The 25,814-nt window shown below is 41.7% G+C and overlaps 1 protein-coding gene across 1 annotated transcript in view; it reads right to left on the bottom strand.

Moving 5' to 3' along the window:
• Positions 1 to 25,814, bottom strand: part of LOC144752363 (butyrophilin-like protein 9) — a 416,572-nt gene that overhangs the window by 211,963 nt on the left and 178,795 nt on the right. The window contains exons 5-10 of the mRNA XM_078640298.1: positions 14,422 to 14,442; positions 8,241 to 8,261; positions 7,373 to 7,393; positions 7,266 to 7,286; positions 478 to 498; positions 371 to 391 (exon numbers count right to left, since the gene is read on the bottom strand). Coding sequence (XP_078496424.1) covers positions 371 to 391; positions 478 to 498; positions 7,266 to 7,286; positions 7,373 to 7,393; positions 8,241 to 8,261; positions 14,422 to 14,442 — 126 coding nt within the window. The remainder of the gene's footprint in view (positions 1 to 370; positions 392 to 477; positions 499 to 7,265; positions 7,287 to 7,372; positions 7,394 to 8,240; positions 8,262 to 14,421; positions 14,443 to 25,814) is intronic.

Raw genomic sequence — 25,814 nt, 5'->3', positions numbered from 1 at the left:
TGGAGAGGAAAACAATATAATATTGGTACCCTTTTCTTTTGCTATGATCTTAAGCAAGAAAACAATAAAAATGTATTGTGTATTCTTTGAGCTCTCATAACCAAATCTTAAATTTCAGTTCTGATTTCTTAAACTGTTAATATATTTCTAGGCAATATTCCAGAGTCAGAGTATCAAGGAAGAAGTATTTCAAACTTTGAGAACTTTAGACAACAAACCAGTAAAGTTCCTGATTACAATGCCACAAAAACCGTGTCCAGGCTTAAACTGGGATAGAGGATTTACTCTGTACATTGGCAGCAAAATGCCACTGGAAGAGATCATAATTCATCCAATGCGTCTATATTAGAAGGTAATTTATAGCACTCACCTTTTTCTATTTGGAGATTGTCTGTGTACACAAAAACATGTATTATGAACTCACTGAATTTTATTTTTCATAAAATTTATTTATTATTGCTCAATTTAAATACATACCTCTTGCTTTAATTAAATCACCTATCAGATAAATATAGAGAAGTACAGGTTAATATTGTTTTGAGTACGTGCAATTTATTTCTATATTGCCTGATGGTGAAAGTAACCAGATTAAGGACTACAGACAGTGGCTAGTACTAGCTATCTGGAAGGTGTTTCCAAGTGTTCCAACTACTTTTTGGAAAATGACTGAAATATCATATATCCATAAGATATATAGTTTCGCATAGTCAAAGATAGTTTATGCATTTCAAACTGACCTATCACATTCACATTCATTATACGTTAAAAAAATATCCCTTAATCATTTCGATAACTTTTTACAGTATATGACATCAAGTTGCGCATGAGATTCTAGGCTGATTCCCCCAACATGCTTATGATTTATTTATACAGTAGAAAGTTAGCTATTTCCTGTCATGAATAAGAAGCATGTAGGAGAAAGGAACATAAACACTGACCAGCTGTAAAGTATTTCCCCGCTCTGTCGCCTCCAACTGAGGATTGGGCTACACACAGGATTAACATTTGCCTCTATAGCTATATCTGGAAGGCTCTCTCTATCTATGATTTGATATCTGATATTCTATTGTATACTACTTGCATTGTTTATGTTATCCTACTTTTTATTTTGTAAGAAATTACAGGATTTTAAGATTTTAAAGCAAGAATTGAACAAGACAAGAATGGCAGGAAATGTGCCAACTTATTTATTATTGAGAATGAATATAGTGACGGCAGCAAGGTATAGAGGGGTGTTCTCTCCACAGGGACTAGATGGTGGGTGGATTGAGTTAGGGGTGGGGTTGTTTGTGCTGGGTGGGAATCTAAGGGGGGGAAACTTGTTGCAAGATGAAGAGATTGCTAGTAGAAATAAAATGAAGTATTCTTTTTTTAGGTTCTGTACACAGAGGAGAGCTAAATGTACTAATCACAAGAGATGTTTCGATGTTTAGTTTGGAATGTGGCTGGTCTCAATAGCAAACATAAAAGGAGACTTGTGCAGGAAGAATTAAATATGTCTAAACCTCATTTAGCGTTAATTTCAGAAACTCATATTAGGTTTCAGGACAGAAAACTCCTTGGACAATTAGGTTATGAGCCTATTGTTTGTTCGACTCTCAGTGCTTCTATTCGGGGGGTGGCAATACTGCAACAGAAACATTTAGCGATGGAAATCATTAGAACTGCGGTGGACCAAAGGGGTAGATGGGATATTATTCAAGTTAAACTCGAACATAAGAATTATGTATTTTGTTTATTATACAGGCCTAATATTGACGATCCCATGATGTACGACCAGCTAAACACAGAATTATTGGAATGGGAGGGTGAATTGCTAATCGTGGGGGATTTCAACTGCGTAATGAATTATAAGACAGAATCCCCTACGCAAGGTACATCGTTAAGGATGCGCAAAGTTAGGGCCGCTATATTAGAACTAAGTCGGCTCCATAGTTTGAAGGAAGTCTGGCTTCCAAACATCCTAATATAGCAGGTTTCATGTACTATTCAGCATCCCACAAAGTATGCTCAAGGATAGATATGATCTGGGCATCAAATCAAATTTTGGGAAAATGTAATATAGAACTTTGCCCGAGAATAACATTGAACCACAACCCCATTATGTTAGAATTTAACATCTCTCATAAGAAACAAATGGTCAGGCAATTTACATTTCCTAGATATTTATTTACAGATGCATCGTTTATTTAGCAATTAAAAGAACACTTCAAAGAATTCATTGAAATTAACTTAAACTCCGCTTCAATAATTTCCGTTTGGGATGCCTGTAAATGCAGCATAAGAGGTTTGGCCCAACAATATGTACTAAAAAAGAAGTCAGAGAGTAGGAAAGAAACAAAGCTATTAACTTCTAATATTTTATTGGTGGAGCAGCAATTAATAGAGGCTCTTACACAAGGAAAATCAAATATAGAGGAACTAAGATTTGAGCTAGTAAAGTTGCAATCGGAAGCTAAGAGGACGTTAAGGGAGAGATATAGTGCAAAAATTCATAAATACCAACTGTCACAATATGAAGGGGGAGACAGAATAGGCAAAGTGTTAGCTTATAAAGTGGCCGACAAGAAAGATAGAACCAATATTAAAACAATCCAGGGATCTGACCTTCTCATGTATAATAAGGCTGATCAGATATTAGATCAATTTGTTAAATACTACCACAATTTATATACTTCAGAAAATAACCCCACTAAGGAGAATATCTTTCAGTACCTTAATTCACATTTGCCTAACCAACAGGATAATGAAGCAATTAGACAATTGAATTCAAAGATAACACTCATTGAAATAAAAACTGCTATTCTCTCCCTGCCCTCGGGTAAGGCGGCTGGGGATGATTTGTTACCCATAGAACTTTATAAGACATTTTTCCAGGAATTATTGCCCCTTTTTAAGTTAGTAATAGATTTTATTGGAGAAACAGGAAAGGCCCCTATGTCATGGAAAACTGCGAAAATTATATTTTTTCTTAAAAAAAATAAACCGCCTTAAGAATGTGGGTCTTACAGACCAATTTTGCTGATAAACTCAGACGCAAAAGCCTTTGCAAAACTTTTTGGCCAATAGGCAAGGTCCTCTTATGCCCTAATTGGTTAGTAGTCAACAGCATGGGTTTGTAATAGGGAGAGACACTACTGCCCACATCAACATGGCTATTACTGGGTTTGATGTAGCTTCAACTAATCTTACCCCACTCGGAATGGTCATGCTCGACGCTGAAAAAACATTTGACCGGGTGGGGTGGGAATATTTATGGGCAGTACTAAGGGCTTATGGTATGCATGGGCAATATTTGGGATGGATTTGTTCACTTTATGATCAACCAATGGCTAAGATTAGCTATGTAGGTACTGATTCTTCTAACTTTCCGATAGAGAGGGGAACAAGGCAAGGGTGTCCTCTGTCACCCTTGCTGTTCGTCCTCTTTATGGAGCCCTTTCTAAACGCATTGGTGGCTCAAAATTATATCATCCCTATACAACATGGCGGGAATAGTCTAAAAATAACCGCCTTTGCGGATGATATTGCAATTTTTACCACTGATGTAGCTAAGGCTATTCCTGTGATTATTGAGGAAGCAAAACAATTCGGGAACATTTCAGGCTATAAACTAAATCCAAGCAAAACTCAAGTAATTGCCAATTACAAACCGGTGGTGCCTGTTCTTGGTTTATGCTCAAATGCTGTTTATTTAGGAATAAAACTGACTGCGAACATTGAGGAAATTCTAACACTGAATTACAACTCGTTGTTAAAGGAAGTAACGTTATACTTAAAAAACTGGCATAAGATACAACTTAGCTTGACAGGGCGCATTAATCTGATCAAAATGAAAATTGTGCCTAAATTTCTCTATTTATTTAGAGCTATTCCATTGCAACCTGAAATTCTTTTTTTTTTTAGATTAGAAGGTATTTGTGGTAGATTTCTAGGGGGCTATAAAAAGGCACGTAGATCGATTAAGCTTTTGAAAGTGCCTATTGAAAAAGGAGGTTTAAATTTTCCAGATTTCAGATTATATTTTTTTGCAACTTTCTTCCGTAGAATACGTAGTCTTATTAAAAATGAAAGCCCGCTATTCTTTCATCAATTTATGTTGGGATTAGATTGTAAGCAATTTCTGCTGCGTGTCCGTGATCCGAATTACTTTAAATGAGTAAAGTTCAAGACTGCAAAACACATTATATAGATCTGGAATCAAATCATGATTTTGGATAAGATATCTTTCTTTAATTCTGAATTACAAATATGGGGAAATCCAGGATTGCCTGGAATTTTTTCAGATGGAGCGGGGAATCTTTGGGCAGGCCACGGCATTAACACTCTCGGAGATCTTTATGGGTCTGATGGTTTATTAGGATTTACCACATTGAAGCTCTTGTATAATTTACATGATGGTATGTACTTCAAATATATTCAAATAAGGGATTTCCTAGTTCGGAAAATGAACATTGCTGTAGTCAGGGACTCAGACTTATTAAAATGTTTGTATTCAGATCGTACTAAATCACTCATAAGTGAGAGCTATAGTTATTTAATTCTAGGCAAGAGTGAGGATTGTGGCAAAATGGCAGCTAAATGGTCTAACAGATTGGGAATCAACATTAGTGCTAATCAGATCTCTGCGTCTCTTTGTCAAATTAATAGGGTAGTCCATTCCTCAAACTTAAGGCTACAATTATATAGAACCATCTGCCAATTGTACTACACTCCCCAAAGAATCTCCAGCTGTTTACTAGGTAATCAAGCTAATGAGCGTACTAAGTGCCCTAAATGTAATTTGGAAGCGGCTGGCATAGAGCATATGCTTTTTTTTTGTCCTGCACTTGCTCTATTTTGGGAAGGAATTACCAAGGCTTTAAGGACGAAACAAATTGTATCCCCGCCGCTTTCCGCTCATTTGATTCTACTAGATATACAGGACACCACCAGCCTACACAAAGATTCGATAACTATACTATACGCCTGTGGAAGGCTGGTTGTAGATAGGTCTTGGATCGCTGCTCAGCCTCCACATGTTATGGAATGGTGGGCTTTGGTCAGTGAAATTCACACAATGGAAATTGCAATAGACAATTTAAGAGGATGTAGGTCATTGCTAAGAAGCGAAAAGATTTGGGGAATGTTTATCTGATTGGACTCATGTAATTTTTTAGACCAGTTTAGTTTACATTTGTCTTTTCAAATGCTCTGTCTTTTATTTTTATTTTTTTTAATTATGTACTGTTTTCCTCTGTTTTAGTTATGGCGGAACGATCTATAATTATTTTCGCAATGCATTTGTAATGTTTGTGTTTAAACTTTCTCTTGCAACAACAATAAAAACTTATAAAAAAAATAAGGGAATGAATATAGTTAACATTCATAGACATTCCTGGATAGCAGGTACTTATGGTGCTGACATTTCTAGTATTCCTAAACAGCTTTATAACATCACACATTCTATAAAAGAAATAGCAAAGATTGGAAAATGCCCAAAAGTTGAATTCCTAGAGTCTGAAAGGACAAAATGATTTAAAATAGAAAAGTCTGAACGTGAATTGTCATAGTGTTCCTGACACATCCGCTAACACCTTTAAGCCACTGGGCAGCTCCTTATGGACCTCTTAGCTATCAATGCAGGAAGCCTGTAGGTAAATAAAAAGTGTTTTCAAAGTTAGAAAGGGATTCAGGAGCAGTAACCTTTACCTCTTCGGCTGTGTTTGGCCAAACAAACTCATTCCTTGCACCTTAGAAGAGAGTTGGTTCTACTTGTTTGTCATGATGGGTTCTCACACTGCGCATGTTTACAGTCCTATGGATAAGGTTGTACTTTTATGATTTGAACATTACAGAGCTTGAGCTTTGGCAGTGCCGACAGATTGTTACTTCTAGATATATGTTCCTTGTCTCCATACAGCACACACACGAAGCAATGTACGACTATCCTTGTGTATTTTTAATTACTGGGAGTGTCATTGACAACTCTGCAATGGCCATCAATGCTCAATGTTGGTTATTATTCTTTCTGTTTGGACATTTAAAGAATTAAATACTTAAAACACTGTCTATGCATCTCTTAATTTATTGGGTTGATATGTGGCATAAAAGCCTCATAACTCATCAATTGAAATGGCCTTGGCTTCCCTGGTGGATGGCTACTGTTCCTAATTGGAAAAACATCCTAATTCTTCAGTGCATCTCCTGAGTGATTGTTAAACTGACGATAGAGTACTCTACAGAGAGGTAATTAATTTATTTAACCTGCTCATGAGAATGTTATGATTTAAATAAATACCTCCAGAAGGTGAAGTTTGTTAAATAAAAATAACTGTCTATAAGAATTATGGAGTTGTTACTCTATGTACTGAGCTATGAGTGGATTTACGTTTTGTGGACTGTGATGTCTCGCATGAATCTTCTGAGAAGAAACATTTTCTAAATGCAGTTACTCTCTAAATATGGCTAACTATGACAGGATGGCCCAATGACAGGCATGCACTAGACCAAGGTTTTCAACTATGGGAATCACTTCTAAATCAGAGGGTAGGACAAGATTGACAGGGTGGAGCATTTGGCAGTTTATAATCACTTTTATTAATTTCCATTATCTCCACACTGTAAATTACAGCTCCTTGTGTTCTCCTCGTATATGCTTTAGGTGACTAGGAAGAAGGTCTTGTACAACAAGCCTGATAAATGCCAAGTTTACTAGGTTATTGAAATGCTTATTTTAGATATATAGGCACTGCATTTCTAAGACAGACAGGGCTCAGACCAATTCAGATTGCAAAAGAAAAATATATTCACAAAGAGGAAGTGTCTTACATAATCAAAAGAAGGGATTGGAAGCTTTCACAAGAAAACTGTGGAACACATAAAGTGAGGTCAATACATCTCAATTTTGTAAAGACTGGAGGGGAAAACAATATAACATTGGTGCGCTTTTCTTTTGGTATGATCTTAAGCAAGAAAACAATAAAAATATATTTTGTATTCTTTGAACTCTCAAAAACAAATCTTAAATTTCAGTTCTGATTTCATAAACTGTTAATATATTTCTAGGCAATATTCTAGAGTCAGAGAATCAAGGAAGAAGTATTTCAAACTTTGAGAACTTTAGACAACAAACCAGTAAAGTTCCTGATTACAATGCCACAAAAAAGTTTCCAGGCTTGAACTGGGATGGAGGATTTACTCTGTACAGTGGCAGTAAAATGCCACTGGAAGAGATCATAATTCATCCAATGCTTCTATAATAAAAGGTAAATTATAGCACTCACCTTTTTCTTTTTGGAGATTGTCTGTGTACACAAAAACATTCATTATGAACTCACTAGATTTAGCTTTTTATAAAATTAATTTATTATTGCTCAATTTAAATACATACCTCTTGCTTGAATTAAATCACCTATCAGATAAATATAGAGAAGTAAAGGTTAATATTGTTTTGAGTAGGTGCAATTTATTTCTACATTGTCTGATGGTGAAAGTAACCAGATTAAGGACAACAGACAGAGGGTAGTACTAACTAACTGGAATGTGTTTCCAAGTGTACCAACTACTTTTTGGAAACTGTCTGAAATATCATATATCCATATTATATATTGTTTCGCATAGTCAAAGATAGTTTATGCATTTCAAACTGACCCATCACATTCACAATCATTATACGTTAAAAAAAATATCCCTCAATCATTTCGATAACTTTTAAAAGTATATGATATCAAGTTGCCTCGCACTATTCTGGTCAGGGGTCTTTGAAAAGTAATACGTTTATTGCAGATTATAAATGTCTTAAAAAATATCTAATATACAATATGTTGAAATCTTTCAAACCTCAAAACTATTTTGTTTAAAACCAAAGAATTATTTGGAAATTCATTCTTTTGATATGTCTGCTCAGATAGCCTAAAATAGATTATGAATTTCATAATCAGCATTTCTGGAGATCTTGAAAATGGAGTAGAAGTGTCTAATTGCAGTGAAATCACTTGGTGACACTCTTGGTGTTTTCTACTGCTGTGTGGATTGGGAATTGCCTTTCTTACTGTGTAGTGCACTTCTGTTTTAGTCTAAAGGAGACATAGTCTAGAACATAGCCCCTCTGTAGAGCAAAATAGAGTTCCCAATATCATGAAAAGCAAATGATGCAAGACAGGAAGTAACAATCTTTAGACAAGATGTGTAACTGAAGTTCTCTACCTTGACTGGATTTGTGCTTGCCCTTACCCTTGTTTTAATGCGATTTCACATACCTTTTTCCTTCTGGAGAGCGTCTGAAATAGCAACGACAAATGTGTTACTTGTGGAGATTCAATACAGACTGTTGCCAAATTTCAAAGGCAACCATTCAAGAGATGTTTCACGTTTAAATGTTATTCCAACTGTGCTAGAGTGCAATGCTCTAAATTCAAGCAATTCACAAAAATATAAGAACAATGTTATTAATTATGAGGTTGAAAATGTCACAACACAATCATCATCTGACAATTTGAATTAAACAGAACAATTGAATCTGCATTTGGAACATTACATGAAAAACAACTGTGTGACCAACTCTTCAGCTGTGTAAAAACTTTGTATTGGTGCCTAAAAATTATCTTCATATTAACAGGAATAGATAACGGAAATATAATTTTGATGCTTTGCATCATTTTCATGAAGCAAAAACAGTGGAAAAGTGTTGGACTTGGGCCTTAGGGCAGGTTCACCCCGAATCTTTTTGCTTTTATTTGTGACCCAGTGTTAGTGATTTTTGGGTCTTGGCGCACTTTTTCCCTGTGTCCCAGAGTGAAAGTGCGTGCGTGTAGTATGGCTGGCCTGCCCTCCCATAGGAATGCATGGGGAATGTGGGTGTCCATGTCAGTTCCTGATGTGTGGGGAGGGCAGGCTCGAGTTTGGTATGTGTGAACTCGTGAGAATGAATGCTGCACGATGGTATGTGCGGCTTGTGTGTGTCTAGAACGGAAGTGCTACTTCTGGACATTGATGTATATGTGCAGTGAGGGTGCTGGAGCATGATTGGCTGGAGCTGGCTGGCACGCCAGGCTCCAGGAAGTCTGGATGGGTCTGCCCGGTGGTGAGTGTGAGATCAGCATGAGTGATGTGTGGTAGGAGTGCACCTGGGTCCTGGATGGGCTGGGTTTTTCCCCACACAATGCTGGCTCCACCCCCCTGTGGTGTGTCTAACGACCCTAGCCTCCCCAGTGAAAGAAATGGGTGGTTGGGCCATCAAGGGTACTCCCAAACCAGCTGCAACTGGTTTCCCCCACCCTGCACCTCCAAACAAAGGATTTCTCTGTATAAAAATGGGGCTGTGTCCCCACAGAAATTGTTCTCTTTTCTGATCCTGCCAGAGGGGGCTGTTGTTGCTGCTGGGGCCAGGAGGACCGCCACTTGGACTGTCTCCCTGCCTGGAGACCCAGTGAGCTGGCTCTGGGCCCAGCCTTGCCCCCCTGCCTGCCTCCAGACCCTGCTGGAGCTTGACTTTTTGCTTGGAGCGCCTGGAAGCACTCTATCCTTGTCCCCAGCGCTAGGAGCACTTTATTTTGATTATAGCACTGGGCGCGCTGATGATTCTGCCCCCGAGCGCTTACTAGCGCTTTGCCTGCTCGAGCGAGTGCCCACCTCGCTTTATATTTTAATTGGAAGCCGGTGCCCACCCGACGTTGCCCGTGATCACCGCCGCAGCCCAGGGGCACCGACAACTGTTGCCGGGCCGCTGCCTAGTGCGACCCGGAAGTGCTGGGCCGACCGGCCAATTGCAGCGCGGCCCGGGAGAGGCGAACTGGAAGTCCCGCCCCCGCAGCCGAGCAGCGAAGAGAGAAGCAGCCGGCCGTGTCCCCGAGGCTCCCGTGAGGAGAGGAGCCCCGCGCTGCCAAAGAGGTGAGCCAGCAGTGTTTCCCCGCCCCCCGCAGCACCAGTGAAGCCCCGGCGAGTGCGGGGGCGGGTTCTCCTGATCCTTCGAGCAGCCCCAGTTGACAGAGGGCCGCTCCAACGTTTGCGGCATTTCTTTGTTGGAGCCAAGAGGCTCGAGAGGCATATCTTTGTGTCGAGCCCGAGCAGGGCTCCTACGGTACTTGGGCAGTAGTATTTACGAGCCTGAGAGGCTCCAGGCATTCCCATTTTAGAGCCCCGAGGCTCCCCACGCCCGCAGTTGTTCGTAGAGTCCTGAGAGGGGCTCTTGAGGGACAGTTGTTGTTTAAAGCCACAGAGGCTCATCAAGGCGCCATTATTCTTCGAGCCCTGAAAGGCTCTTGGGCCCCAGTTACTTTAAGAGTCCAGAGAGGCTCTGGGGGCATTTCATTATTGTTTAGAGCACTGAAGCTCTTTAGTGCCTATTTTCTTTGCGAGCCCAGAGAGGCTCTTCGGGGACACGAGTGTGGTCAGAGCCCCGTGGCTCCCACTCTGTGTTTTGCCCCATTGTGTTCTTGAGCCCCAGAGGCTCCAACGTTGCCCATCTGTATTTACAACTGTCCAGCACTTAGTGGACAGTTGCTACGTTTAGGCTTGTGTTCTGTGCTGCCTGCGCAGCCTCCCTGACATTGAGACTCAGGGCATTTCAACCCTTGCAAGGCCAGTTGGCCTGGGGGACAGTTCTAGTATTGTGCTACATGCATCCTGCGCAATTTATAATTTACTGCTTATTTGATTCCTGCGCAAATATTCTACCTGCACCTCTGAATGTGTTTTAATACCTCATGTGCCATGTTCTTTATGTTTTATCCCCTTTTCTAAAAGTGACCTGCTTAGAGGATTGTTTATGTTATTACCTTTGCTAAAAGTGACTTGCTTAGGTGATGGTTTTCCTTCCATAGGTCCTGATGATAAGGTCCTAGTTCCCTGCGTGATTTTCCTACAGTGTTTAGGGTTGCGTAGGAGGTATTTACCCTTTACCAGGAAGTCCTGGTTGTGTGCTACATATACTATATTTGTGCTACAGTCATCATATGTTTATGTGCTAAGTGTTATACCTACAAGTATTATTTCTAAAAAGTGCATACCCCTGACAGTGGTCCAGGTGGCCCTGTCCTGTACATAATCCCTTGTAAATCTTGCCCGTGCCTGTTGGCACATTGTAAAGTGTGTGTCTTATCTAATGTGTTTTTATTATTATAATACAAAGGCTATTTTTGATATAACCTTGTGTGGAGCTTCCTTTGTGGTGGGCCTAGGGTGTTGTCGCTGGGGTGCGCGCGCAAACGCTTTACACATCTCCTCCGAGATTAGCCTTGCTGCTCGCGTCACGTTACCTAGAGGGTGAGCAGGGGTTATCTTGGTGTGTAACTCCCTTGCCCTGACTTAGAAATGGCGATCCCTGACTGACCTTGGCGTGAGCATTGGCCGGCCGGGGGTCCCGTTTCTAACAAAAAGTTTGATAAATCTGGGCATAAGATGCTATTGAGCTGACTTGAGCATGAAGGAAGTGCTATACTTAAAGTTGGATTGAAATGTAAATCCTAAAATACTTGCCATCAAGTCAGCTAAGAAACACAGCAGCATTATGCAATACCCAAAGGAAGAAGCCAGATTAGGGCTTCAAATTATACCATCCTAGAGGTATGTGAGGGCCAAATCCTTACATATGTCACTCAGTCTCCAGAGATGCAGCATTCTCCATGGCCTCTTCTCTGCTATAAAGTCACATCCTTCTCATGTCTCACCTCCAGGTACAAGAACTCAGTCAAAGTGCCAGCATGAATTAGAAATCCCTTTGGAATGCAATTCATATATAAAACGCTGACTAATTCTTCATAATAAGTACTTTCTCTGAATAATAAATCCCACAAGATGAGGTCAGGGACACAGTGGAACTCTAATACCCGATTAAGTTATGAGTATCACATTGAAAGCCCCTAAGAATAGGAAATATATTTTAAAATATTTAAAACTAGCAGCTCGTCCCAACGTTGTCCGGGTATGAATTGCTGCCGGCCAGTAGTATGTTGTTTTGTAGGATTTCGTTTTCATAGCATTTCTTATCTGTGACAGGCCTGTGAAACGCTCTGATTCACAGTACACTGCTGATGCAGATAAGACTGCGTGTTCAGTAGTATGTGAACTCGAGTTTCCCTACTTTAATTTTCCTTGCAATATTATATAGCGCGAACTCGACAACATGGCATGAGCACAATTTACATTACAGAAGAACACATTCATTTGTGGTAGGCACGGGGAGACAAAGCGATTTGCCTGGAATCACAGGACGTTGAGCTGATGCCGAGATTCGAACGTAGCTCCCCAGCTCTAAAGTTCGCAATTCTAGAACTTGTGGCGGGAGGTGTGTCTAAAAGTGTATGTCAGTGCTGGCCATCAAGGAGAGAGACCTGTGCATTTTTCAAATCGGTGGTGAAAAAATATGAGTATGTTGCTGGAGATGTGGGTCGCCGTGCCACCAATGTACTTACCGGGGGAGGGTAAACACACAATATTCCGCAACTTTCTTTCCGCATACCATCACTCCGCATACTTTCATAACGAAAGTACCATGACTCCGCAATGCCATTATAACGCATAGCATTACATTTTATATGCTTTTAACACGCATACATTTACAACGAAATTCTTTGTAAATGTATGAATGGTAAAAACATGTTTTTTTTAATGTTTGGATAAGGTAAGTATGGGTATAGGGGTATATGTTTTGGGCTACGGAGGTATATGTTTTGGGGTGTTTGGGTATTTTAAGGGTTCGGATATAGTTTTGGGTTATGGGGTACAGGGGTAGTTTTAGGGTTTAGGGATAGGTATGTGTTTTGGGGTAAAGGGGTATTTTTAGGGTTCAGGGCTAGGTTTGAGTTTTGGAGTACAGAGTTTTTTTTAGGTTTCATGGGTAGGTTTGGGTTTTGGGGTACAGGAGTATTTTTAGGGTTCAGGGCAAGATTTGGGTTTCGGGGTGCAGGGGTATTTTAGGGTTCAAGGGTAGTTTTTTTTTCCGGTACAGTGTTATTTTTATGGTTCAGGGCAAAGTTTGGGTTTTGAGGTACAGGGGTATTTTTGTGGTTCAGGGGTAGGTTTGGGTTTTGGGGTACAGGGGTATTTTAAGGGTTCAGGGCTAGGTTTGGGTTTTGGGGTACAGGGGTATTTTAGGGTTCAGGGGTAGGTTTGGGTTTTGGGGTACAGGGGTATTTTTAGGGTTCAGGGCAAGGTTTGAGTTTTGAGGTACAGGGGTATTTATAGGGTTCAGGGCTAGGTTTGGTTTTTGGGGTACAGGGGTATTTTTAGGGTTTAGCGATAGGTTTGGGTTTTGAGGTACAGGGTATATTAATAGGGTTAAGAGGGGTTAGTGTTTAAGGGTGTTGGGGTATTTTAAGGAGTAAGGGTGGGTTATGATTATGGAGTGCAGGGGTATTTAATGGGAGCAGGGTGGACACCCGGAGCTGGAATGTACAGAACCTGGGAAGAAAAAAACAATGAAATATTGGGCACAGCGCTTGTTTTTTTTCCGTAATCCTGCGCCCCGCACATGCCCACGCCCCCAGCACAAGCCCACAGCACACGATATGAGACTTGGCATGAAGGGTGGAACGTACCACATGCCCTCAGCGTTTGTCACGCCCCCAGGACCCGACCACAGCACAACGCAGACACGCCCACAAGGGACTACTTTGCTGGCACGGTTCTTTTACCTTTTAAATGTATATGGTGGGCGTCTGCATAGCCTATGTCCTTCTGCTGCAACTGCCTTTTCCAACGCTGTATTGGGAGTTGTGATTGGTGCTGTTTTTCCTGAGATTACCCGCCTCAAATGTTTGGGCTCTCTCTTTATTATTTTAGTATAGATAAACTTCTAATCTAGATCATAAAATATGAATGGTACTAAAACAGAATCTAAAAATAAATACAAAGATGCAACTTATGCACATCGAAAACTGCAAGAGAAAGTCTAACATTTTTATTGTGTCTTTATCATCCTAACTGCTTTATGCTTTATTGAGATTTATACTATCTTTGCTTAAGCAGTAAATCATAAATTGTGCCTGAGATTCTAGGCGGATTCACCCAAAATCTATCAATCCTCAAAACTATTTTGTTTAAAACCAAATAATTGTTTGGAAATTCATTCTTTTGATATGTCGGCTCAGATAGCCTATAATAGATTATGAATTTCATAATGAGCATTTCCGGAGATTTTGAAAATGGAGTAGAAGTGTCTAATTGCAGTGAAATCACTTGGTGACAATTTTGGTGTTTTCTACAGCTGTGTGTATTTGGAATTGGCTTTCTTACTGTGTAGTGCACTTCTGTTTTAGTATAAAGGAGACATAGTCTAAAACATAGCCCCTCTGTAGAGCACAATATAATTCCCAACATCATGAAAAGCAAATGATGCAAGACAGGAAGTAAAAATCTTCAGACAAGATGTGTAACAGAAGTACTCTACCTTGACTGGATGTGTGCTTGCCCTTACCCTTGTTTTAATGCGATTTCACATACCTTTTTCCACCTGGAGAGTGTCTGAAATAGCAACGACAAATGTGTTACTTGTGGAGATTCAATACAGACTGTTGCCAATTTTTAAAGGCAACCATTCAAGAGATGTTCCACATTTGAATATTTTGACAACTGTGCTAGAGTGTAATGCTCTAAATTCAAGCAATTCACAAAAATATAAGTACAATGTTAAAAATGATGAGGATGAAAATGTCACAACACAATCATCATTTGACAATTTGAATTAAACAGAACAATTGAATCTGCATTTGGAACATTACATGATAAACAACTGTGTGACCAACTCTTTAGCTGTGTAAAAGCTTTGCATTGGTGCATAAAAAGTACATTCATATTAACAGGAAATAAATAATGGAAAAATAATGTTGATGCTTTTCATCAATTGCATGAAGCAAAACCAGTGGAAAAGTTTGATATATCTGGGCATTATAAGATGCTTTTGAGCTGACTTGAGCAGGAAGGAAATGCTATACTTAAAGTTGGATTGAAATGTAAATCCTGAAATACTTGGCATCAAGTCAGCTAATAAACACAGCAGCATTATGCAATACACAAAGGAAGAAGCCAGATTAGGGTTTCAAATTATACCATCCTAGAGGTATGTGAGGGCTAAATCATTATAAATGTCACTCAGTCTACGGAGATGCAGCATTCACCATGGCCTCTCCACTGCCATACAGTCACGTCCTTCTCATGTCTCACCTCCAGGTGCAAGAACTCAGTCAAAGTGCCAGCATGAATTAGAAGTCCCTTTGGACTGCAATTCATATTTAAAACACTGAGCAATTCGTCATAATAAGTACTTTCGGGAAATAATAAATCCCACAAGATGAGGTCAGGGACACAGGGGAATTCTAACACCTTATTCATTTTTGAATATCACATTCAAAGCCGCTAAGAAGGAAGTATATTGTCAAATATTGTTTTAATAAACTACTAACCTAGAACAAAAAATATAAATGGTACTAAAACAGACTATCAAAAGAAACACAACGATGCAATTCATGGTCAGCGAACAACAGCAAGAAAAATTGTAATATTTTTATTGTGCCTTCATCATCCTAACTGCCTTATGCTTTATTAAGATTTATACCTTCTTTGCTTAAGCAGTAAATAGTAACTTGTGCTTGAGATTCTAGGCTGATTCACCCAACATGCTTATAATTCATTTATAAAATAGCAAGTTAGCTAGTTCCTGTAATGAATAAGAAGCATGTAGGAGAATGGAACATGAACTCTGACCAGCTGTAATGTATTTCCCCCCTGGGTCATCTCCAACTGAGGATTGAGCTACACAGGAGATTAACATTTGCCTCTATAGCTATGCCTGTAAGGCTCTCTCTATATATGATCTGATATCTGATATTCTATTGTATACTACTTGCAATTGTTATCTTATCCTACTTTTTATTTTGTAAGCAATTACAGGATTTTAAGATATTAGAGCATGAACTCAGACAAGACGGAAGTCCTCATCCTGGGCTCCTCGCCCTCCGCCTGGGACGACTCCTGGTGGCCCCCCGCCCTGGGCACCGCACCCAAACCGACAGACCACGCAGCAACCTGGGCTTCATCCTGGACTCCTCCCTCTCCATGACCAGACAAGTCAACGCCGTCTCCTCGTCCTGCTTCAATATCCTGCGCATGCTACATAACATCTTCCGGTGGATCCCCACCGAGACCAGGAAGACGGTCACCCAGGCCCTCGTCACCAGCCGACTGGACTACGGCAACGCCCTCTACGCCAGAACCACCGCCAAGCTCCAGAAGAGACTTCAGCGAATCCAGAATGCCTCAGCGACATCCCCCAACACAGCCACATCTCAGGACACCTGAGAGACCTGTACTGGTTCCCGGTCAACAAGAGAATCTCCTTCCGGCTCCTCACCCACGCACACAAAGCCCTACACAACCAAGGCCCGAGATACCTCAACAGCTGCCTCAACTTCTACGCTCCCACACGCCAGCTCCGATGAACCAGCCACGCCCTCGCCGCCGTCCCCCGCATCCGAAGAGCCACAACAGGAGGAAGGTCCTTCTCCTACCTGGCCGACAAGACCTGGAACTCCCTCCCGACCCACCTCCGCCTGACCCAAGACCACCTCACTTTCAGGAAGCAGCTCAAGACCTGGCTGTTCGAGCAGTAGCGGACCCCCCCTCCCAAAGCGCCTTGAGACCCGCCGGGTGAGTAGTGCGCTATACAAATGATCTGATTGATTGATTGATTGATGAATTGAACAGAGAAGAATGGCAGAAAATGTGCGAACTTATTTATCATAGAGATATAATATAGTTAACATTCATAAACATTCCTAGATAGCAGGTACATACGGTGCTGACATTTCTAGTATTCCTAAAAAGCTTTATAACATCACACATTCTATAAAATAAATAGCAACGATTAGAAAATGCCCAAAACATGAATTCCTAGAGCCTGAAAGGACAAAATGATTTAAAATAGAAAATTCTGAGCGTGAATTGTCATAGTGTTCTTGATACATCCTCTAACAACTTTAAGCCACTGGGCAGCTCCTGATGGACCTATAAGCTATCACTGCAGGATGTCTGTAGAGTTTTCAAAGTTGGAAAGGGATTCTGGAGCAGTAATCTTTACCTCTTGGGCTGTGCTTGGCCAAACTCATTCCTTGCATCTTAGAGGAGTGTATGTTCTACTTGTTTGTCATGATGGGTTCTCACACTGCGCATGTTTACAGTCCTATAGATAAAGTTGTAATTTGATGATTCGAACATTACAGAGCTTGAGCTTTGGCACTGCTGACAGATTGTTACTTCTAGATATAAGTTCTATGTCTCCATACAGCACACACACAAAGCAATGTACGACTATCCTTGTGTATTTTTAATTACTGGACGAGTCATTGACAACTCTGCAATGGCCATCAATGCTCAATGTTGGTTATTATCCTTTCGGTGCAGACATCTGAAGAATTAAGTACTTACAACACTCTCTATGCATCTCCTAATTCATTGGGTTGATATGTGGCATAAAAGCCTCATAACTCTTCGATTACAATGGCCTGGGCATCACTGGTGGGTGGCTACTGTTCCTAATTGAAAACAACATCCTAATTCTTCAGGTAATTAATTTATTTAACCTGCTCATGAGAATTTTAGAATTTAAATAAACATCGCCAAAAGGTAAAGTTTGTTAATTAAAAGTAACTGTCCATAAGGCATGCATTTCTAAGACAGACAGGGAAAAAGGCTGGTTTGGAGGTTTTCACAAGAAAGTTGTAGAGCAATTCATAGCAATGATGTAAAGGCTGGAGAGGTAAACAAAATACAATTGGTGCCCTTTACTTTTATTATGATGTTGAGCAAGAAAAGAGAAAATTTGTTTTTGTATTCTTCTAGCTCTCATAACCCATTTTTAAAATTCAGTTCTTCTCATTTCCTAAACTGTTATTGTATTTCTAGACAATATTTCAGAGTCAGAGTATCTAGCAAGAAGGGTTTAAAACATTATGGGGCATATTATCAAGGGGGTTTATCTCCGCTTTTTTGGCTTTAAAAGCCAAGAAAGCGGAGATAAGGTGATCTCCCTATTACCTAGCTGTCGCTAACACCAGTTAGCGACAGCTAGTAGGAGATAGCGACCATCTTGGGCCCCGCTTTGCATGTCAGTGATATTTATAACTAATGACATGCAAAGTGGGCGTGTCAAGATGTTAGCGACTGGAAACAGTCGCTAACATCTCTATCTCCTATTACCAACTTTTGGAGATATTCGCGCTAAACGCGAATATCTCCAAAAGCTAACACCTGCTCCTGAGCAGTTCTTAGCCATGTTATCCAATGGTAGGTGGATAACATGGCTAAGAGCATTAGCTCGGTAATGCATGAATATCGCTGACTTTTCAGCGATATTCATGCATTTCGGACGATTTTTATCGCTTAGGAGATAAACCTTGATAATAGCAAGGTTCCTAAGCGATAAAAATCGCTGCAGCTCGGCGATAAAAATATTGCCGCTAAGCCAACATAGCGATAATTATCGCTAGTTGTTGGTAATATGCCCCGGAGAGCTTTAGCCAAGAAGCCAGTAAAGTTCCTAATTACAATGCCACAAAAACAGTTTCCAGGCTTGAACTGAAATAGATTATCTACTGTGTACAGTGGCAACAAAATACCACTAGAAAAAATCATGATGCATCGAATGCTTCTATATTAAAAGGTAAACCATAGCACTCACCTTTTTCTTTTTGAAGATTGTCTGCGTGCACAAAAAACAATTGGATTCTTTGTATATAATATCCAGTTATCATTGCTTAATTTAAAAACAAACCTCTTGCTTTAATTAAATCAGCTATCGGAGAAAATATAGAGAAGAAAAGGTTAATCCTGCTTTGCGTACGTGCAGTTTATTTGTACATTGCCTAATGGTGAAAGTAACCAGATAAAGGACAAGTCAGAAAGGGTAGTAATGGCTATCTGGAAGGTTTTTGCAAATGTTCCAACTACTTTTTGGAAAATGTATGAAATGTCATATTCATAAGATATTTAGTTTCACATAGTCATTGATACCTTATGCATTTTAGACTGACCTATCACATTCACATTCATTGTAATCATTTCAAAAATCCCTCAACCTTGCCATAGTTATTTTTAAGTATATTACATCAAGTTGCCTTGTCTTGTCTTTACCGGGGGAGCCATCCACGTTGGCTAGCAAATTGTCAGTATCCTGGGTTCGTCTTGCAGGCCTGTATGGGTAAATACTGTTTCAAACTGGTTTGTTTTCTGTGTGATCCAAAACGGAATGTCTTCCCTTTTGGTGGGAACTTTTCCCATTACTGCATTCATTGTTTGTGGGCTAATGACTGGTGTAGCTAACTGTGGTGTTACCGCTTAAACAGTCCACGTGGTGTAAGAGTTAATGTTCACTTCATACATTGTGTGAAGCTTCTGTAAATTGTTACTAGCTTATTATATAATCCCCACAGCTGACCTGCAGTCAAGATGTTGATACCAGGATGCAGAGTGTAACCGGCTAGGACTGGCCATGTCGCCCCCTCATTGCTGAGTGGGTCCAGACTCAAATATTTGTATACTATGGGAAAGGATGCCTTTAAACCAATTAGCATGTTCTTGGTAAGTGAGAGGAACGTCTATTTCCTTATATGTAGTGTACGCATTCGGTGTTTCACCTACGTCATATTCGTGAAATATCTGTGTAGCATCATCTGCAGCAGGGAATGTAACCCAGAAGTGAAATACCGCTGTTTTATCTGCCTCATCTGCTTCTACCACAAAGGTAACTTCCACGCCATCTAGTGTGAGACCAGGATGTCGGAATCTTTCAGTAACTGCCGAGCTGTAGTTTTCAGAAATGTTCTGTGTCATGATCAGTAAGAGTTGAATTACAGAATTAGTCTAACATTGGGAATTAGATCCTTTCAAGATTGAAAGTGCCAATAGCCAATACATAGGGTATACCTACTTTAGGAAAGTAGATCGGCTTCTATGGTTACCCCACCTTTTTTCCTGATGTAAGGCTTTTTTCTGAGTAGTCTGACTGGGATCCTGCTAATCAGGACCCCAATCTCTCTGATTTCTCCCCTAAATTGTTATGGTAAGTACTTAAGTACATCCCAGATTGAATACTGGGGGTACCCTTATAAATACCTAGTATATAGTTCTAAGGTATCCAAAGTATAGTTACCCCAGCTATCCTCCATGGGCTGATGCATGTATTATGCCACCTATGGGAGACCGTTCAAACTATCTCTACAGGCCTGCCATTGCAGCCTGGGTAAGCTGGTGCTGGCACCACTTATGACACATTAAGTTTTCCCTATTTCTTAGGTCACTGCATTTAAAACATATAAGTCACCCTATAACAGGCCTTTTCAATCCTGAAGGCAGGGTGCTTGGTTCTAAGTGTGAGGGTGCCTCTGCAAGAGCAGGGCACCCCTACAGCCTTTGGGGTCCATTCTCCCGGGTTGTAAGTGAGACAGCTTTATAACATTTAGAAGGGCGCCGTGTAATTACGTGATGACCTTCTCAAAACTGTCTGTAACAAACCCTGCAGTGTTTGGTATCAAACATGTTGGAATCATACCCCCACACAATAAATGGTGTGCAAGGTATGAATACAGGCACTGTAAAGGCACTCCGTTAGGCCCTCAGTGCTCCCGGTACCAGTCTTCCTGACCCGGACAGCACAACATGGCTGCTGCCGACCAGAGACACCATTCTGCCCTCCTGCTGCAAAGCTCGAGCAGGGGAAGGCAGAACAATAGGCATCCTGTAACAGGGAGATGTGACCACCTCCCAGACAGGATCTTTTTTTTCACAACAAAATTTTATAGTCAACAGCAAGAGGACGCCCGACATGGTGTTGCACAAAAACATAGCTGGATACAAATCACGGATTTTGCATTGAAATACGCAATGAAAGATTCAGTACATGAGAACTGGTTATGAAACCAAGTAATTATAGTGTCACCCAACTACAATAAATATAAAGCACAGAAAATCCGTCTAATACCAAAGAATCTACATCACAATTATCTGTAAATTCAAATCATTCCACCAGTGAGTCAGAAATAGGCTCCAGGTAAATCCCCAGATAGTCTGCCCATCTCTTCCATATCTTGGGATGTTTCCGTGGACAGCCCCAGGCAGCGAAGACAGGTACCTCATGCCTCATGCAGATATCCAGGCCCTTTTTCCAGACCCCTAAAGAAGGTGGGGGGTGTTTTCCATTGTTTCGCAATAGCACACTTTGCAATTGTGACCCCAGTAGCATCAAATGCTGTTTCTATATATTTCCCCCTATTTCATACCTGATATGCAGGAGGGACAATCTGGCTGTATTAGGGACATCACACCCCACTACCCATGACAAACAGGAAAGAACACTTCAACAAGAAGAGAGGTAGGGAGAGTAGTATGACACTCTTATTCCCCGATTATTCATCAATAAACAAAATAAGAGTGTCTTAAGGAGTAGGCTTGACCACAGTAGGGAGCAACAAACTTAAGGTACAGGAACGACCTCACTGGGACGTTAAAGAAAGCCCTCACTCACCACCTAGTGATGACATGCTTCATCATCGGGCTCCACCAAAGAGACAGAGTGTCACCTCAGGGTCCAGTGCGAGGGCGATACAGGTAGACTGAGGGTGCCGAGCGTCAAGGGCGGTGTGCCGAATACGCTCCCACCCCCCTCCTGAGACCCATGGTGATTTATTTAAATACCAGAAAAGTGCAGAAACCACAAAGTTGAAGCCTCCTAAACCAGGAGTTATTAGGAAGACATTTATTCTTCCTAATTTCTTGCACTTTTTCACTTTTTTGTTCATTTTCACTTTCACGCCCCTAGGTAAGGGTGGGCCTTAGCGCGTCCATACCGCCAGGGTATAGAACACTTATAGTCCTGAAGAATTGTCGGGTAAAATTACACCGTTTCTATGGCAAGAAACATGTCGACTGATACATAGGAATCTACCACTCAACTTAATGTGGACTGTTTCCATACACATAAAATTGTAAATACTGTCTTTAGTGACCATAGAATAAAAATTACTTTTTGATACACTACTGACTATTTTAATACCCTCACCACTCATTAGTTTATCTTTGCACAACATGTCCTGAACTCATTATCCTGCTCCGCAGTAGATCTGGCGTTGTAGCACACCAAAGAGACACTCTGTCTCTTTGGTGGAGCCCGATGATGAAGCATGTCATCACTAGGTGGTGAGTGAGGGCTTTCTTTAACGTCCCAGTGAGGTCGTTCCTGTACCTTAAACAGGAAAGAACACCATACCAAAATTTCTAAAGGGATGTACAAGACCAACCGGTGTGAAAAAAAAGTGCAGTCAATTGCCCGCACCTCAAACAGAGCGGGGAAGTGATAAGTCCCGCCCACCACAGCCGGTGCGTAGTGTAGTACACTCTGTTCATGTATTTAACATGTATGTATCTCAGGCACGCTGCAATGGCAGCACCACGCAGGGACTCCAGCACCTTGGTCCAATCTTCATCAGCTAGTGGGCCCAGATATATCTGCCAAGCCTCCCTTGTGTGGGGCAGTGTTGTGTGGCTATTGGTAACTATTATGCTATAGATTTTCGCAATCTTGTGTTCCCCCAGGTCCCCCATACAAATCTTAGCCTCAATGGGGCTAAATTCAGGGATGGACTCCTGTAATGCTAAGTAAGGTGCAAAGGCGTGACAGAACTGCAAGTATTTATGGAACTACGATCTAGGCATCACGTATTCTTGTTGAAACTTCTGAAAGGATTTCAGCGTCTGCCCATGAAAAACATCCCCAATAGTAGAGATACCTAATCTATCCCTTCCCAAAAAAGCCAGGAAGACCAGTCAGTAGCAGCAGGTGGCCGTTGCCCCAAAGGGGGGCCTCCTTCGTTACTCTACCCCACCAACCCAGTTGCCGAAGGGTACGCCGCCAGAAGCCAAAAACCTTGGCAGTCGGCGGGGGCGGAGCCCTCTGGACCACGCCCGCATACAAGACAGAATGTAGTGGCTGAGTACCAGCATTCAACGGTATACGCGGGCTCCGACCTATCTCCATATTACCAATCATTTAAGATAAGTAAGTGTGAGGCTGCATAACAGGCTTCAATGTCCGGCGTTGCCATCCGCCACAGTAGGTTAACTGGAAACAGGTCCTCAAGGCAACCCGGGAAGACCCCCCCCAAAGAAAGTGGCAAAGGGGAGCATTGAGCTGTGTGAACCAGCTTGGCGAGATCAAGTAGGGATACTTTTGAAGCTCGTATAATAACCGAGGTAAAGAGACCATCTTAAAGATGGTGGATCTGCAGAGCAGCGAAAGAGCAAGGTGGGACCAAACACGAGTTTGTTCCTTGATCTGAATCCCCATTGGTGCCAAATTCCTCTCCCAAGACACAGACTGCAACTCAGTCTAGAAGACCTCAAGGTATTTCTCCCAGATAGGATTTAGTGTATTGGGGCAGGGTGGTAGCGCTTGCCAGCGCCACATAGTCTGCTTGCAGGGCACATTTGATGCCCTCAATGCATAGTCCAGCTCAAACCAGTTCAGGGAGCCATTGGCTCTCGCTCTGGCATGACACTGGACAAATTACAGGGGAGTATCCTCCCCCTTGTCCAGCCCATCCTTAGGGGAGGACCTCTGTATCATTCCTACCCTTTCATTAGGGTATTTAATGGCTTACCTGTGGGTGGGTCCCGAGATTTGTCGTATGACACAATACATTACAGGCACCACTTAAACTTCGACTGTGTGGGCATTCCGAACTTTGCTAGACTTTGCTCTGGGCATCAAGGTTGCAACCGGGACGACGCCTGCTGCTCCTGATCTCTTTTCCCTGCTTGTCTGCTGCAACGTATGTGCCTGTGCTTCATACAGGAAACCCATCCAGGACCTGTGGAAATGCAAGACACCTGAAGTAATCTCCCTTGAAGGGACCGCAACTAAGCTGACTGGTCTTCTGATCATGTGCTCCTACGGACTCCAAAAGGCTCAGCAACATGGGTCATAGCTCTTCACATCCCTAAATGCCCGCCCTGTCCTCTCACCAATTTGGAGGCCAGTATACCTCGTCAGAGCCGCAGGAATTGTACCCCTGTACACCGCATTGACTTGTAATTGCAGAGGATTTTTGGCCTCCTTCCTCCAAGACCTTCGGGCTCCAAGTACTCCAACATCAAGCATTTCCAGTTATCAGAATTCTGCACCACACCGCATTGCTTGCACCGTGGGCCTGCTTCTTTGGTAGCCACTCGAGGTTCGCTTGCAACTCCAGTGCCTCTGGCCTGTGGGTCCTGTCGAGGGTCACATTTTGGATTCTTTGGGCTCCCCTGATTGCTTGGAGCCTGTCCTGACTCTTTTGCTTCTGCTTCTGCTTCTGCTTCGTAGGTGGCAGTTGCCAAGGCTTATTGGTGCTCCCGCAGAACACTGTCCCCTCAACTCACGACATCCAATGTGGGATAGCTTGGGTACAGCTCCTGGTCTTCCACAGCATCGCCTGGTCCACACAGCTGCAGTTTCAAGGTCACCATCATCTCTCCTAAAACATCGACATTGGTTTGCCTTCGTCTTCCATGCCTCCTGGTCACTCATGAGTGGCATAGACTGTGTCCCCTCTGCTTGCCGGTTCTTTACTTCTTTAATCCACCTTTGGGTTCCACTGGACACTTTTACCTTTTCCAGCAGCAGCATCATCCTGAAGTCTCCAATTGAGTTCAACAACGGTTTCCGATGCCACTTCACACCTATGGTCTTGGCTTTCCTGATGCAGGTATCCTGGTTCCTAAGGTATCCACGGGTGTTGTGTTCTTCCAACCTCTTCTCTTCCACTGGGTTTCTTCAGTGTCCACTGGGAAGGGTCATCTTTTTTTAAAATTGCAACCGTGACTTATCTGTTGACTTGCATTGATCCAGCGGTCATGTTGTCACTCTGCACACACCTCAGTGGGGCTCCTGGTTACTTACCTTGGGTGGTTTACTTGGGTCCCCAGCACTTCTATGTCTTCTGGGTATAGTCTTGTCTCGAGTCATGGTATGCATACAACTGTTTTAGCATATGGTTTGGTCGCTCCGTGGTGACCACTGTGTATGCTGTGCCACTTACCTGTTACTACCATTAGTATTGTGTGCATTGTGATTATCTCTGGCTAGGAGATACCTGTATGTGTTTGTGAGTGTCTTATAATAAATACATATTTTTACAAATGCACTGTGTTTTTTTCACTTAACCTATACCTATAAGATTATGTTCTGGTACAACAAGCTGCTTTACACTCCTTCTGGACAAAGCCTGGAGGCTGCTCTCTATAGCTTCCAGTTAGAGAGCTTTCTAAGGTTATCTGAGACCACTAAATTCCCCATAAGGGTTGTCTGGATTAGTGCAAGGTGTCCACTTACACCAGTGTACATTATATAGAGAGCCAGCCTCTCACACCTACTCAGCTGAGGATTATTTTCACTACCATCGCGGATATATCTGGTTTTAAAAGACGTGTAGGGGTCTGTGAGAAAGCATGATAGATATACTCATTTTATCCATACAAAATAAGAAACCAACCAACGTTGGTGGTGCCATGCAGTGTAGTTTCCACTGATCTGCAGGAAGTGCGTGTTTGTGGATGACATAAACTTACGATGGCGCCAGACTGATTTCATGCATCCCCACAGGATGTTGTCCCTTACACCAGCTAGATCACAGTGCCACCATGAGCCCCCCTAACCTAGACAGGGAGCAAACAGTTCTGGCAACTACTGAACATGAAAACTGTTCCCTCAGGAACCTTTCTAGACCGAAAACCTTTAGCCCAGACACTTGTGCTTTCTATCTCTCCAAGTGAAATATACAATGAATAAACAAAGACACATTTTCAATATT

The sequence above is a fragment of the Lissotriton helveticus genome, chromosome 5_1 (assembly GCF_964261635.1).
Source record: "Lissotriton helveticus chromosome 5_1, aLisHel1.1, whole genome shotgun sequence".
Classification (NCBI taxonomy): domain Eukaryota; kingdom Metazoa; phylum Chordata; class Amphibia; order Caudata; family Salamandridae; genus Lissotriton; species Lissotriton helveticus.
This window is presented reverse-complemented; position numbering and strand designations above follow the sequence as displayed.